Here is a 16,505-nt window from a genome sequence, read left to right on the forward strand (position 1 = left end):
ACAGGGATGTGTAAATTAGCTCAGAGAAAGAAAAGCACCACATTTCACTTAAAGGAAGTACAGGAATTGCAGTCAGTTTCCTAAATCAAACAAGAATGAATGGCAACTTCCCCACATCCAAGACGATCTTATATCTCATCCTAATCGACAGAGGTGTTTCGGACACCTGGTTAGCGCTATAAGAAAACTCTCCTTATATGGCTTAGGTCAATATTTGAGAAAATGTTTGAACACTACCCCTATAAAAAAACACATCACTACATTTTAGAAAAGTCTCTGTGGTATATGCCTTTGAACATAATTTTTAGTAAACTGCAGAATGGAAGAACACGCTGTGGCTGGATCAATGTTCCTGCAGCCCGGGATGTGCTCTGTACATAATAAGCGCTTAACAAATTCCACCATTATTATTGTACCCTGGTTCTGGTTCCAGAAGGATGCATCCTTATTATGGGGAGGGTTTCTCCCAGGAAGACGTGCATCAGTTCAAAAAGTATTCTCAGGATATTCACAGTGAATGGTGATTTTGCTATGCATGAAAGGATTCTCAAAAGGAGGGGGGACAAAGAGTGAAGTCCATCACAGAGGTACTGTAATAATAAGAATAACAATAATGATAGTGCTTGTTAAGCGCTTGCTATGTGCAGAGCACTGTTCTAAGCACTGGAGAGGATACAAGGTGATGAGGTTGTTCCACGTGGGGCTCACAGTCTCAATCCCCATTTTACAGGTGAGGTCACTGAGGCCCAGAGAAGTGAAGTGACTTGCTGAAGGTCACACAGATGAGAAGTGGCAGAGCCGGGACTTGAACCCATGACCTTTGACTCCCCAGCCCGGGCTCTTTCCACTGAGCCACGCCAACTCCATTGGAGAAGCTGAGAAGCATGGTGACCTAGAGGAAAAACCCAAGATTAGGAGTCAGGAGTTTTAATCCTGGTTCTGCGACCTGCCTGCTGCTTGACCTTGGGTAAGTCACTTGACTTCTCTGTGCCGCAGTTTCATCTGTAAAAACGGAGCTTAAATAGTATTCATTCATTCAATTGTATTTATTGAGCACTTACTGTGTGCAGAGCACTGTACTAAGCGCTTGGGCGAGTACAATGCAACAACAGGCACATTCCTTGCCCACAAGAACCTCTGTGGAAAAAGGTGACTTCTTTATGACTTCTATTCTGTATTTCTCCCCATCTCCCTTTGTTACTTTCTGAAATGCTTCAATAGTTCTGCACACTAACCTGAAATCTGCACGTTCCAATGACGACATAATTATTGCCACCGTACGCTATCAGCGTTCCTTCGTCTCCGCATTCGAAGGGATTAAATTCTACCACGTGCACGTAGTCCTCACAGTCTACCACGTAGGCGGCGTTTCGTGAGGAGTCTTGCTTCATCTTGATTGAAAAAATTCAAGTTGGTGTAAAAAAAATCCTTCTGGAACAGGTCACAAAACTACAGTACAACATAAACATAGAGTTAGAAATTCCCTAACACCATAAAAAAATTCTGGTAGCTAGCGCATCAAAATAACATTCCTTTAGGAGGTGACACAAACAAGCCGAGGACTTTACATCAGTACTGGAATAAACAGGAACAAGCATTCCACGTAAAAAATGCTCATGGTCAAGTAAGTTGAAAATATAGCCAAATAATGACACCAGATTCTCCCCGCTTAGTACTTGAGCTACATTTGCTAAAGGCAAAACATTTCCAAAAACTGGAAGTGATTTTGGTACACAAAAGGCACTGCTTAATTTTTTAAAAAATTTTTCCATGGGTTTTAATGGTTAGTTTGTGGGCCAGCAGATCTGGGAGTCTTTTAAAATCCCGGACATTCAAAAAAAATTATGAACAAGAAACTCTCTAAGACAGAACACAGCAGACCATGCCTCGTCAAAGGGGTAGATATTGGTTTCTTACTTATCACTTATATTAATCAATCAATAGTATTTATGGAGCCCTTATTGTGTGCAGAGAACTCTTCTAAGAGCTTGGGAGAGTACTATATAGTTGGTGGAGATGATCACCTATATTTGTATGATAAATGGGGGTTCAAACAATATTTGTGGTACTTCTTGAGTCCATAACCGGTTAGGCCTATGCAGGTAACGTGAGGCTAATCAATAATTGGAGATTTGGCAACTTTATCCAGGAAACTCCTCTCAGCTTGATTCATTTATTCAATCGTATTTCTTGAGCGCTCACTGTGTGCAGAGCACTGCACGAAGCGCTCGGAAAGTAGAATTGGGTACATATTCATTCGTTCAATCGTATTTATCGAGCGCTCATGGTGTGCAGAGCACTGTACGAAGCCCTTGGAAAGTACAATTGGGCACATATTCATTCATGCAATCAATCGTATTTATTGAGCACCGTACGAAGCACTCGGAAAGTACAATGGGCACATATTGTTCCAGTGTGTCCCACCTGGAACCAGGGCGCCGGCAGAAGTCGGATCAGTCAGTCAATCGCATTTATTAAGTCCTTACTGTGTGCAGAGCACTGTACCGAGCGCTTGGGAGAACACAACAGAACAGAGTTGGTGTTCACGTTCCCTGCCTACAATGAGCTTACAGTCTGGAAGGGGAGACAGACACAATAATAATGGCATTTGTGTCAAGCACTGTTCTAAGCACTGAGGTGACATTAATAAGAATAAATTGCAGATATGTATCTAAGTGGTGTGGGGCTGGGAGGGGTAATCAATAAGGGGAGCAGAAAAGGAAGGCCAAACTGGGCTGAACCCACCTTCAGACCCAAGTGAATGCTCCTTTCTTAACCCCTTACGTAGCTGCAGCTCTCCTCGACTGGGGAAAGAGGCCTCAGGAGATGATGGTATCTGTTAAGCGCTCACTACGTGCCGAGCACTGTTCTAAGCGCTAGGGTGGACACGAAGCAATTAGGTTGTCCCTTGTGGAGCTCACAGTCTTAACCCGCATTTATAGAGGAGGGAACTGAGGTCCACAGAAGTGAAGCGACTTGCCCCAAGTCACACAGCAGACAAGCGGCGGAGCCGGGATGAGAACCTCTCTTGCCCCTAGGTAGCTGTGCGGGGCCTGTGCCTCCGTTTCCCCAACTGTAAAATGGGGATCCACTACTTAGTCTCCCTTCCACTTAAACATGCAGGGCATGGGCTGCGTCCAACCGCTTTCTCCTGAACCTATCCCATCTCTATGCTCAGTGCCTGGCCCAGGGCAAGCTTTTAACAAACACCCTTTTTATTTTTTTAAAAGGTAGGTGGGTGGTAGGTTGGGGAGCTGGTGCCCGGGAAGACAAGATTGATGACAATCCCCGCCCTGTGGACTGTGAGCCTGTTGCTTATCAGCTATGTGACTTGGGGCAAGTCACTTGTCTCCTCTGGGCCTCAGTTCCCTCCTCTGTCAAATGGGGATGAAGACAGAGAGCCCCACGTGGGACCACTTGATGACATTGGATCTCCCCCAGCGTTTAGAACAATGCTTGGCACACAGTAAGCGCTTAACAGATAACATCCTTATTATTATTATCGCTGTTTGTACGTTCCCAAGCGCTTAGGAGAAGCAGCGTGGCTCAGTAGAAAGAGCCCGGGCTTGGGAGTCAGAGGTCGTGGATTCTAATCCCGGCTCCGCCACTTGTGAGCTGTGTGACTGTGGGCAAGTCACTTCACTTCTCTGGGCCTTGGCTACCTCATCTGTAAAATGGGGATGAAGACTGGGAGCATCACGTGGGACAACCCGATGACCCTGTATCTACCCCAGTGTTTACAACAGTGCTTTGCACATAGTAAGCGCTTAAATACCGTAATTATTATGAGTAGTAGTATAGTGTTCTGCACATAGTAAGTGCTTAACAAATACTATCATTATTAATAGTAGTAGTCCAGTGCTCTGCACATAGTAAATGCTTAACAAGTACTATCATTATTATTAGTAGTCCAGTACTGTGCACATAGTAAGCGCTTAACAAGTACCATCATTAGGAGTAGTAGTCCAGTGCTCTGCACATAGTAAGCGCTTAACAAGTACCATCATCATTATTAGTAGTCCTGTGCTCTGCACATAGTAAATGCTTAACAAGTACCATCATTATTATTAATAGTACAGTGCTGTGCACATAGTAAGCGCTTAACAAGTACCATCATTAGTAGGAGTAGTACAGTGTTCTGCACATAGTAAGTGCTTAACAAATACCATCCTTACTAGTAGTAGCAGTCCAGTGCTGTGCACACAATAAACGCTTAACAAGTACTATCATTATTATTAGTAGTAGTCCAGTGCTGCGCACATAGTAAGCACTTAACAAGTACCATCATTAGTAGGAGTAGTCCAGTGCTCTGCACATAGTAAGTGCTTAACAAATACCATCCTTACTTAGTAGCAGTCCAGTGCTGTGCACATGGTAAGCGCTTAACAAGTACCATCATTATTAGGAGTAGTCCAGTGATGTGCATAGTAAGTGCTTAACAAGTACCATCATTATTATTAGTAGTCCAGTGCTGTGCGCATAACAAGTACCATTATTATTATTAGTAGCCCACTGCTGTGCACATAGTAAACGCTTAACAAGTACCATCATTAGTAGTAGTAGTCCAGTGTTCTGCACATAGTAAGCGCCTAACAAACACCATCCTTACTAGGAGTAGTAGTCCAGTGCTGTGCACATAGTTAAATGCTTAACAAATACTATCATTATTATCATTAGTAGTCCAGTGCTGTGCACATAGTAAGCGCCTAACAAACACCATCCTTACTAGGAGTAGTAGTCCAGTGCTGTGCACATAGTTAAATGCTTAACAAATACTATCATTATTATCATTAGTAGTCCAGTGCTGTCCACATAGTAAACACTTAACAAGTACCATCATTAGTAGTAGTAGTCCAGTGTTCTGCACATAGTAAGCGCTTAACAAATACCATCCCTACTAGTAGTAGCAGTCCAGTGCTGTGCACATAAACGCTTAACAAATACTATCATTATTGTTAGTAGTCCAGTGCTGTGCACATAGTAAACGCTTAACAAGTACCATCATTAGGAGTAGTAGTCCAGTGCTCTGCACATAGTAAGTGCTTAACAAATACCATCCCTACTAGTAGTAGCAGTCCAGTGCTGTGCACATAAACGCTTAACAAATACTATCATTATTATTAGTAGGCCAGTGCTGTGCACATAGTAAACGCTTAACAAGTACCATCATTAGGAGTAGTAGTTCAGTGCTCTGCACATAGTAAGCGCTTAAATACCATCCCTACTAGTCGTAGTCCAGTGCTGTGCACATAAATGCTTAACAAATACTATCATTATTGTTAGTAGTCCAGTGCTGTGCACATAGTAAACGCTTAACAAGTACCATCATTAGGAGTAGTAGTCCAGTGCTCTGCACCTAGTAAGCGCTTAACAAATACCATCCCTACTAGTAGTAGCAGTCCAGTGCTGTGCACATAAACGCTTAACAATACTATCATTATTATTAGTAGGCCAGTGCTGTGCACATAGTAAACGCTTAACAAGTACCATCATTAGGAGTAGTAGTTCAGTGCTCTGCACATAGTAAGCGCTTAAATACCATCCCTACTAGTCGTAGTCCAGTGCTGTGCACATAAATGCTTAACAAATACTATCATTATTATTAGTAGTCCAGTACTGCGCACATAGTAAGCGCTTAACAAGTACCATCATTATTAGTAGTAGTCCAGTGCTGTGCACATAAACACTTAACAAGTACCATCATTAGTAGTAGTCCAGTGTTCTGCACATAGTAAGCGCTTAACAAGAACCACCATTATTATTAGTAGTCCAGTGCTGTGCACATGGTAAGCGCTTAACAAGTACCATCATTAGTAGTAGTAGTCCAGTGTTCTGCATATAGTAAGCGCTTAACAAACACCATCCTTACTAGGAGTAGTCCAGTGCTGTGCACATAAACGCTTAACAAATACTATCATTATTATTAGTAGTCCAGTGCTGTGCACATAGTAAACGCTTAACAAGTACCATCATTAGGAGTAGTAGTCCAGTGCTCTGCACCTAGTAAGCGCTTAACAAATACCATCCCTACTAGTAGTAGCAGTCCAGTGTTGTGCACATAGTAAGCGCTTAACAAGTACCATCAATATTATTAATAGCCCAGTGCTGTGCACATAGAAAACGCTTGACAAGTACCATCATTAGTAGCAGTAGTCCAGTGCTCTGCACATAGTAAGCGCTTAACAAATACCATCCCTACTAGTAGTAGTAGTCCGATGCTGTGCACATAAACGCTTAACAAATACTATCATTATTATTAGTAGTCCATTAATGTGCACATAGTAAGGGCTTAACAAGTACCATCATTATTATTAGTAGTCCAGTGCTCTGCACATAGTAAGCGCTTAACAAATACCATCATTAGTAGTAGTAGTCCAGTGCTGCGCACATAGTAAGCGCCTACTAACTACGGTTGAATGAAGGGCGGGGGGGGGGGGGGCCCGGTAAGGCAGCAGTTCCCCCTCTCCCGGTGCCCCCCTAAATACGCACCGAACTTGGGGAGGGGAGGGGGAGGCGGGCGGTGCGGAGCTGTGGGCCCCCCGGCGGGCGGACGGGCGGGTTCCGGCATGGCGGCCGGCGGGGTGGGGGGGGTGGGGGGGAGGTTTTACTTCCGGGGCAAAGGTCGCTCGCGGCGATTGGCCGCCCGAGATTTGAATTTAAATCTGGCGGGGGCGGGGGAGCGGCTGAGGCGGCGGCGTCCGGGCGGCCTGGTCCCACCGGTTCCCACCGGTTCCCACTGGTTCCGACCCGGTTCCGACCTCGTGAGGTGAGCGCCCCGCTGCGGCAGGCTGAGGGAGTGCGCCTCCTCCCTGCCCCCCCGTCGCCCCTCTTTGTTTGCTGACTATGCAGGCGCCTCTTTCATTCATTCAGTAGTATTTAATAATGTTGGTATTTGTGAAGCGCTTACTCTGTGCAGAGCACTGTTCTAAGCGCTGGGCGAGATACAGGGTCATCAGGTTGTCCCCCGTGAGGCTCCCAGTCTTCACCCCCCATTTTACAGACGAGGGAACTGAGGCCCAGAGAAGTGAAGTGACTTGCCCACAGTCCCACAGCTGACAATAATAATAATAATGTTAAGCGCTTACTCTGTGCAGAGCACTGTTCTAAGCGCTGGGGTAGACACCGGGGAATCAGGTTGTCCCACGTGGGGCTCCCAGTCTTCACCCCCCATTTTACAGACGAGGGAACTGAGGCCCAGAGAAGTGAAGTGACTTGCCCACAGTCCCACAGCTGACAATAATAATAATAATAATGTTATTTGTTAAGCGCTTACTCTGTGCAGAGCACTGTTCTAAGCGCTGGGGTAGACACAGGGGAATCAGGTTGTCCCACGTGGGGCTCCCAGTCTTCACCCCCATTTTACAGACGAGGGAACTGAGGCCCAGAGAAGTGAAGTGACTTGCCCACAGTCCCACAGCTGACAATAATAATAATAATAATGTTATTTGTTAAGCGCTTACTCTGTGCAGAGCACTGTTCTAAGCGCTGGGGTAGACACAGGGGAATCAGGTTGTCCCACGTGGGGCTCACAGTCTTCATCCCCATTTTACAGATGAGGGAACTGAGGCCCAGAGAAGTGAAGTGACTTGCCCACAGTCCCACAGCTGACAAGGGGCAGAGCCGGGAGTGGAACCCATGACCTCTGACTCCCCAGCCCGGGCTCTTTGCATTGAGCCACAATGAGCACTTACTATGTGCAGAGTAATAATAATGTTGGTGTTTGTTAAGCGCTTACTATGTGCAGAGCACTGTTCTAAGCGCTGGGGGAGATGCAGGGTCATCAGGTTGTCCCCCGTGAGGCTCCCAGTCTTCACCCCCATTTTACAGATGAGGTAGCTGAGGCATAGAGAAGTGAAGTGACTTGCCCACAGTCCCACAGCTGACAAGTGGCAGAGGCGGGATTCAAACCCATGACCTCTGACTCCCCAGCCCGGGCTCTTTCCACTGAGCCACGCTATACTGGACTAAGTGCTTGGAAGGGACAATTCGGCAACAGATACAGTCCCTGCCCAGTGACAGGCTCGCAGTCTAATCGGGGGAGACAGATGGACAAAAACAATAGCCATAAATAGAATCGAGGGAATGTACATATAATGTTGGTATTTGTTCAGCGCTTACTCTGTGCAGAGCACTGTTCTAAGCGCTGGGGGAGATATCGGGTCATCAGGTTGTCCCACGTGAGGCTCCTAGTCTTCATTCCCATTTTACAGATGAGGTCACTGAGGCACAGAGAATAATAATGTTGGTATTTCTTAAGTGCTTACCATGTGCAGAGCACTGTTCTAAGCGCTGGGGTAGATACAGGGTCATCAGGTTGTCCCACGTGAGGCTCCTAGTCTTCATCCCCATTTTACAGATGAGGGAACTGAGGCACAGAGAAGTGAAGTAACTTGCCCACAGTCACACAGCTGACAAGCGTCAGAGCCGGGATTCAAACCCATGAACTCTGACTCCCAAGCCTGGGCTCTTTCCACTGAGCCACGCTGCTTCTCGTGCTTCTTTACAATGTGCTGCTTCTTTACAACATGACTATTATTTTTAGACTTGGCCCTGCCACAACCTAGGCTTCCACTCTGCGTTTGGCTAGGATGCGATCAGTCGATCAAGCGTATTTACGTACGTATCTGTAATATATTTTTTATGCTAATGTCTGTTTTCCTCCCCATCCAGACGGTCAGCTCACTGTGGGCAGGTAAAGGCTGTTTATTGTCATATCAGTGGAAGAGGATGTGGGTTCTAATCCCGGCTCTGCCACGTGTCTGATGTTTGACCTTAGGCAAGTCACTTCACTTCTCGGTGCCTGTTACCTCATCTGTAAAACGGGGATTAAAGCTGAGCCCCATGTGGGACAACCTGCTTATCTTGTAGCTACCCCTGCGCTTAGAACAGCGCTTGGCACATAGTAAGCACCTAACAAATACCATAATTATTATTATTATATCAAATGTGAGTCCAGACGAAAAGCAGTGTGCTTTGCTTGGGAGTAATGAAGACAAATAGGGTGTATTGAGGTGATGGGGAAATTTCTATAGCTAATGGCAGCAAGTTTGTGAGAAGCGTCACTAGAATGACACTATGATATACACGCTATCAACTCTATCGAAGTGTATTTTTCCAAGCTTTTAGTACAGTAGTCTGTATACAGTAAGCACTCAAATACCATTGATTGTCATTAATTAATCACGGTGATCAGAGGAATAGAAACAGAGGGGAACGCAAAAGAGATTATGGACTCACTTGGAAAACGAAGGCAAAGAGACACGGTCTATGTTTTCAAAATGATGAAAAGTGTGAACTGGACCGAACCTGAATTGCTCACCAGATCCCACAGCTTAAGGACAGTAGGGCACCAAATCCTGGAGATGAGTAGGTTAAGAACAAACATAATAAACCACTTCTCCATAGCGGGTTATGAAGGTATGGGGTCTGTTATCACAGGAAGTGGTGCAGATGGAAATAATTCACTAGGGATTTGGGTACCTTTCAGGATAAGTGGTCCAGAATGAGTTACTAATGGGAAAGTTGATTATATAGAAGGAAAAGTGAACATTGTTAGATGGTTTTTCCTTAACTAGAAGGAGGGTGGCCATCACACGTCTACCAAGCATCCTCGCCCCTGTCGAGACAGGATACTCCACCTGTGGTTGTTTGGATCCAGTAATGTGATTTCTCCTTTTTACATTTCATCATCCACAAGATATCATTTGCAAATATATGTAACGTGCCTAAAACAAGCACTTAATCCAGTGCTCTGCACACAGTAAGCGCTCAGTGAATACGACTGAATGAATAATATAATAATAATGATGGCATTTGTTAAACACTTACTATGTGACAAGCACTGTTCTAAGCACTGGGGGAGATAAGGTAATCGGGTTGTCCCACGTGGGGCTCACATTCTTAATCCCCATTTTACAGATGAGGTAACTGAGGCACAAAGAATTGAAGTGACTTGCCCAAAGTCCCACAGCTGACATGTGCCAGAGCCGGAATTAGAACCTATGACCTCTGACACCCAAGCCTGTGCTCTTTCCACTGAGCCACACTGCTTCTCTAGTAGTAATAATAATATCTTATGCCCAATTTTAACCTAAGCAATGGATTGTCCTATTCCAAAAGATTTGACTTGAGCCAAATGAAAGGAAAGCATCAGACCAGCTCGATTTCTGTCCTGCCTGAAGTTGTTAATGGTCAACTTGCTGACAAGTGCAGACTATTAATGGAATGATCATTAGGGTGTGCATGAAACTAATTTATCGGTAAGGTCATTTTAACCTTTCTTTGCTCCTCAACCTGCTTTCCTCTCCCTTCTTCAGGAGAATGACTACCCTTCAGGAGTCGGTCTCAGTTATGATCCGGAAGTTTAGACGAGGATGGCGTGGGCTTTGTAACTCTGAGAGGACCACGGTATGTGGTGCAGACTTCATGTTGTTGGCCTTGCAGCTTTCCGTGGCGGAGATCAACAAGCAGGTAAGCGACCTTCAGCAAAATTTTGAAGTAGAAAAACTAGTCAAAAGGTCATTTTAAAGAACTACGCATGAGGTGTGGGTGAGTGTGTAGCAAACTAATTGTACTTTCCAAGCGCTCTGTACAGTGCTCTGCACAGAGTAAGCGCTCAATAAATACGATCGAATGAATGAAAATCGTCACATAATTAAGCAAGGGGTCTACGTTTGTTAATGGCCAACCTTCCCTTGGGGCTCAATAAGCACTGCAGGCTATTTGGAATCGGGGACAGGAAATGGTAACCAAAGATAATTATTACAGCGATTTTGAAAATGATAGATGAATAATAATAATGATGGTATTTGTGGAGCGCTTACGACGTGCCAGTCACTCTTCTAAGCCCTGGGGTAGATCCAAGATAACGGGGTTGGACACAGTCCCTGTCCCGCATAGGATTTCTGATCTTAATCTCCATTTTTCCAGAAGAGGGAACTGAGGTGCAGAGAAGTGAAGTGACTTATCCAAGGTCACACAGCAGACAAGCGGCAGAGCTGAGATTAGAACCCATGACTTTCTGACTCCCAGACCCATGGTCTAACCACTAGAATGGAATGTTTAATTTTTTACGCTGAAGGGGGAGAAAGCTGCTGGTATATCTTTCAAGTACTTCTGAAAAAAGCACCAAGGCTTGGTGTTACAACTAGCGTGCTTGCTAAAGGGTTTAATCCTGCTTTTTAAAAATATAAAATTAGGTTAGTATCGAATTCTAGATTTACATATGATTTTTGAATTAGAACACAGGGTGCCCTAAGTATACTGCTATCAGAAAACACAGCTAGATTGAGAAGTAAATGAGAAATAGCGTGATCTAGAGGAAAGAGCATGGACCTGGGAGTCAGAGGACTCCAGAAATAATTCCGGCTCTGTCACTTGCCTGCTGTGCAACCTTGGGTAAGTCACTTAAATTCTCTGAATCTCAGTTAACTCATCTGTAAAATGGGAATTAAGATGGTGAGCCTTAGGTGGGACAGGATCTTGCGTCCAAACCCGATTATCTTATATCTACCCCAGAGCTTAGTAGAATTGCTGACATCATTCATCTATCATTTTACAAGCACCATAAACTCCCGCACCCCTTGAAAAATAAAATGTATAAACCTTAATTTTTTCATTTTCTCATTGGGAAATACAATATTCCTGATGTTCGTCAGAGATTTAGAGCATCGAGCAGTTTGAACTTCCTTCACACGCCAGCCAGCTGGCAGGTTTGTTCCTAGCAAAAACATTTTCCGATTTGATCACAAGCCCTATCAGTCGGTTGTTACTGATGTAAATAGTAGAATATGCTGTCACGATGGGCAGCTGATTGTGAAAACTGATATTTGTAGTGCATTTTTTATGAATTTTAATTGTTTGGATAAATCTAATACCGTTAATTCAGTCTAAACCTCTTCTGCCAAGATCAAGGACAGGAAGTTTCACTTAAGGGAATAACGTGAGTATGTTCGTCTCCACTACCATTTAAATCTGCTAATGGCTTGAATAGAGACAACTTTCAACTGAGGCTTCTCTGTAGAAAACAATTAACGCTAATGATGTTAACTAAACCCAAGCTAATTTTAAAGCATCCCTAGTGGTAGGGAGGATATTTTTTAATATAAGTAAATGGAAAATAGTGTTCCAAATGTAGAAATATTATGAGCCAGTTTATATATTTGCTTTTTCTAATCTCTTGGTCTTGGAACACAGAATTGGAAAATAAATGACTGGCCTAATCTCACCAAATACATCTTATTTTCATGTTTCTTGGCAAAGAGGCTCTAGCAACAGTAATTCAGCGGTGACAATCTTGAGGATAACTGAGTCAGAGAATCTGAAATACTCTCACTGTTCTATAAGCTAGAAGGAGTCAAGGACAGGTGAAGCCCTTTTCTAGTCATCCCAGCCCCACAACACTTACATAATCCATCTATAATTAATTTTGTCTGTCTCCCTCTATAGTCTGTAAACTTTTCATGGGCAGGGATCATGCCTACCAAATTGATTATCTGATCCTGTTCCCAAGCACTTAGTAAAGCGCTCTGCACACAGCAAGCTCTCAATAAATACCCTTGACTGAAGCAGGAAAATGGCTCTGGACTCCCTCTTTTGGGGCAGGACTGTCTTGGAGGTTTGTGTTTTCAGGTCTCCACTCCCACCCCGCAACAGAATTAGGTGACAAATGAAACAAAAACCTCTGGCAGCCAGTGGAAATACTTAGAACACTGGGGGTTTTGCCATTTCTAGGCAGGGGTTGAGGATGAGAAGAGTTAGTTTTGGTGTTTAAAAGTTAGTTATTTTCCACTGTTTCCTCCTTCTCTCCCCATCTGTTGTAGTTCCCCAAGCATTTAGTTCAGGGCTATGCACTCAGTGGGTGCTCAATAAATGCAATGACAATTGCTGCTTCTATTACTGCTATGTGAGTTTAGAATCCGGGCGGGAGAAGCAGACAAAAATGATAATTGTTCTATTATTTAAGCAGTTATTATACACCAAGCACTGGAGCAGATTCAAGATGGTCAGCATGCACTTAGTCTCTCTCCCACATGGAAGCAGCGTGGCTCAGTGGAAAGAGCCTGGGCTTGGGAGTCAGAGGTCATGGGTTTGAATCCTGGCTCTGCCACTTGTCAGCTGTGTGACTGTGGGCAAGTCAATTAATTTCTCTGTGCCTCAGTTACCTCATCTGTAAAATGGGGATTAAGACTGTGAGCCTCATGTGGGACAACCTGATTACTCTGTATCAACCCCAGCGCTTAGAACAGTGCTCTGCACATAGTAAGCGCTTAACAAGTACCAACATCATTATTATTATTATAAAGGGGGAGGGAGTTATTTCATCCCTATTTTAAATGTGGGAAGACATTAAATGACTGTCCAAGGTCACACAGCAAGCAAGTGGCAGAACCGGAATTGGGATTGGAACTGCCAGTCATGTGACTCCCAGGCCTCTGGTCTTTCCACTAGGCCAAGCTGGTTCTCTCATAAATAAAAATAGTAGGACCAGGAGGAAGAATAATGATATAGTAGGAAGTACTTTTGGGACAGGGATATGAATGATTAATTTGTATCATACCTGCCGCTTAGAACACATAGCAAGCACTTAACAGATACCATAATTAATGAAAAAGATGGGAGTCTTTCAGATCCATAACTTATTGTGTGTCTCCCACTCTAGACTGTAAGCTCACTCTGGTCAGGGAACACATCTACCGATTCTGTTATATCATACTCTTCCAAGCACTTAGTACAGGGTTCTGTACATTATAAGTGCTTAATAAATACAATTGATCGCTTGGCTCTACCAACCCCGCCCTCCTCACCCCATCATTAATCTTAGGCTGTGAATCCCTTGGAGACCAGGGTCCATGTTTAATTCTCATCTGTTTATTTTTCTCCTGTTCTTATTAAGTATTATCAATTGACCTCATAGCTCTCAACACCTTGAGATTTGGCAAATTTGCCCAGCGTGGGAAATTCACTAAGCTCGTAACCTTCTCCACAATCAAATAGCTGATCGTGTTAGGGTTCAGGATCAATTGTCTTCTCCGTTTTCCAGCATGTCTGGGGTAAAGGAGCTTTCAATAGATTTGTTCCTGTTCAATTTATTCTGTGAAGCCTGGCAACAGGCATATGGACCCTAGGGTTGGAATGCTTTTCTGATCTTCTGGCAAATTCTCCTCAATCGGTGGGTCGTGAGCATCAGTTAAGTTCACTGATATATGCAGTGATGAGTTCCTATAGATATAAGCTCATCAAGGCACACAGATGGTGGTAAATGGCATTGTTGAATGAGTCCAATACATCGTATAGGAGGTGCCCATCTTTGGGGCATCAGGTTAGCCTCAGACTGAAGTTTTTAGAGCTTTAGCCCTGTCCGGCTCAATAAACAATTGTAAGCTGCAGATCGATCATCCGTTCATTCGATCGTATTTATTGAGCGCTTACTGTGTCTCGGTCAGCGCCTCCACCTTCCCGAGCGGTTCGTCAGTGTCACTTAAGTGCCAGACTCAAAAGCAAATTGAAAGTACAATAAAAAAACAAGAAGGGCTAGACAAAATCAGTCTACTAGGATGAAAGCCTTGCTCACCAGGACAAATGTCTGTCTAAATTGAATGACAGTGGAATACTTCAAATCACTGCTGTAAAATGAGCTGAAATAAGGCCTGAAAGCAGGAGGGATAGACGATCAGGGTTAGCAAGGTTCAAATAAAGCGTAATGTCAGAGAACAGCTTAGTGTTGCAACCCAACTATGGCTGACAGACCAGCCCTGACACATTGCCCTTTTACAGTTGAAGCCTCGAGAGGATCATGAGACTAAGGAGAAACAAAGATCTCCCCCAGCCCCTACAAATAACAAACACGTCAGTACAACAGCTAGAGTTAGTGTGGCTTAATGGAAAGAGCAGGGGCCGGGGTGGTGTATGGGGTGGTCACTGGATCCGGGTTCTAATCCTGCCTCTGCCAGTTGCTCGGAATGTGACCTGGGAAAGTCACTTAACTTCTCTGTGCACCAGTTTCCTCATCAGTAAAATGGGAATTTAATACCTCTTTTCCCCCTCTCCCTTAGACCGAGTCCCACAGGGACCGTGACCATCCTGATGATCTTTTATTCACCCCAGGGGTTACCGCTATGCTTGACATATAGTAAGCACTTCACAGATACAACCATCGTCATTATTATTATTATAACAGTAATTATTGTGCATCAGTCTTTTCAGTCACATCCTTGCACGTGGGTAAAATTCACCCTCAGTGAAGTCATCTTCAAACATGGTGGGCAACTTTATGTCCACGCAGTGCATTTCAGCATACTATGTAAGGCTAAGTGTTTAGTGTCGGTGATGGATTAGAAATACTTTCTAAGCAAAACCAGAGCCGCCTGGAGGTTGCTATGGTCAATCAATGAATGGTATTTATTAAGCACTCACTCTGCGCAGAACGCTGTAGTGAGGGCTTGGGAGCTTACGGTGCGACCGAGTCGGTAGACGTAGTTGTCGAGGAAACAGTGGGGTATGGGGCTGCTCGTGCAAGGTGAACTTGGGCCCCTTCCTCAGCACCATCCTGTCCCTTCTATTCACTCCCGACCGGAAATACAATTCCAACTGGGATTTGACCTTACTCGGGGCGTCGGGGAGGCAGGAGGCTCAAGGAGAAACTCCAATCAGGCCAAGCGGCCTGCACGGTCTGCGTGAGGCTTCGAGCTCCCCCAGATCCCTACCGCCTCCTTACAGGAGCGTCGGAACGGACTAGAACTTACTGTGTAGCTTACAGGGTTGTCCCATGCCGGGATGAAGACCTCCCATGAGTGCTGCAGCTCAGCCTAGCTCCTCTTCCTAATAACTACTCCTGCATCACCAACTCTATTGTGGTCCCGGTGGAGCCCCACTTGACGTGGACTTCGACGCAACGGCCTCTGGCTTCCTTCCCTCCTAGGCTCGAGTGTGTCTTCCGAGTGTTGGCGTGCCTCCCTATTTGCAGCTGTAAAGTATTTAATATTGACATAAAGAAGTAGATTCCTACAGAAGAGTAAAATCGTTTCATCCCCCCGCCCCCCCCCCCCCCCCCCCCCCAGCCACCAAACAACATTAAGAAAAACCAAACAACAACTTGTAAATGTTCGGCAAGGGAAGGCAAGAGTCAAATTCTCTATTGGATTAAAAATCTGGTCTTCTTTGAAGGGCACCATAATTAAGGCCCAGAAGATCTGATTCTTTGTAAAAGAATACGGGAACAGAAAGCACTCAGTGAAATTCAACCATGGCCCCAACAAAATGGAAATGTTGAAGAGGGATCTATCAGGAAGATTATACACTTAGGTAAGGGTTGCAAGGAAATGTTCACGCTGAGGAACAAAATGTGTCCAAAACAATATTGAGTCTCTCGGAAACGAGGAAGTAATCCAAGACAGATTGCCATCTATGTTATTTCTCCTGGAAAAAGTGGCGAGCTAAGCAGGAAAAACTAGAGAGGATGGTGTTTAGGCATACCTTTGCAATTTGACAAGTATTGAAACGAAACC

General features: G+C 44.5%; 2 protein-coding genes across 4 annotated transcripts in view; one reads left to right on the forward strand and one right to left on the reverse strand.

Annotated features, from left to right (window-relative positions):
• Positions 1 to 6,552, reverse strand: part of NUP37 (nucleoporin 37) — a 32,740-nt gene extending 26,188 nt beyond the window's left edge. The window contains exons 1-2 of the mRNA XM_029078637.1: positions 6,490 to 6,552; positions 1,236 to 1,449 (exon numbers count right to left, since the gene is read on the reverse strand). Of these exons, the coding sequence (XP_028934470.1) occupies positions 1,236 to 1,391 (156 nt within the window). The 5' untranslated portion in view covers positions 1,392 to 1,449; positions 6,490 to 6,552. The remainder of the gene's footprint in view (positions 1 to 1,235; positions 1,450 to 6,489) is intronic.
• A 128-nt stretch (positions 6,553 to 6,680) lies between these two features.
• The window catches only part of LOC100075829 (PARP1 binding protein), a 47,842-nt gene continuing 38,017 nt past the window's right edge, over positions 6,681 to 16,505 (forward strand). The window contains exons 1-3 of one of the 3 annotated variants that reach the window (XM_029078636.2): positions 6,683 to 6,766; positions 8,543 to 8,616; positions 10,317 to 10,470. In XM_029078636.2, the coding sequence (XP_028934469.1) occupies positions 10,321 to 10,470 (150 nt within the window). In that variant the 5' untranslated portion in view covers positions 6,683 to 6,766; positions 8,543 to 8,616; positions 10,317 to 10,320. Of the gene's footprint in view, positions 6,767 to 8,542; positions 8,617 to 10,316; positions 10,471 to 16,505 lie in introns of all 3 variants that reach the window. The other 2 variants (XM_029078633.2, XM_029078634.2) reach the window with 2 other exon arrangements.

Source organism: Ornithorhynchus anatinus, chromosome 14, assembly GCF_004115215.2.
Source record: "Ornithorhynchus anatinus isolate Pmale09 chromosome 14, mOrnAna1.pri.v4, whole genome shotgun sequence".
Taxonomy (NCBI): Eukaryota; Metazoa; Chordata; class Mammalia; order Monotremata; family Ornithorhynchidae; genus Ornithorhynchus; species Ornithorhynchus anatinus.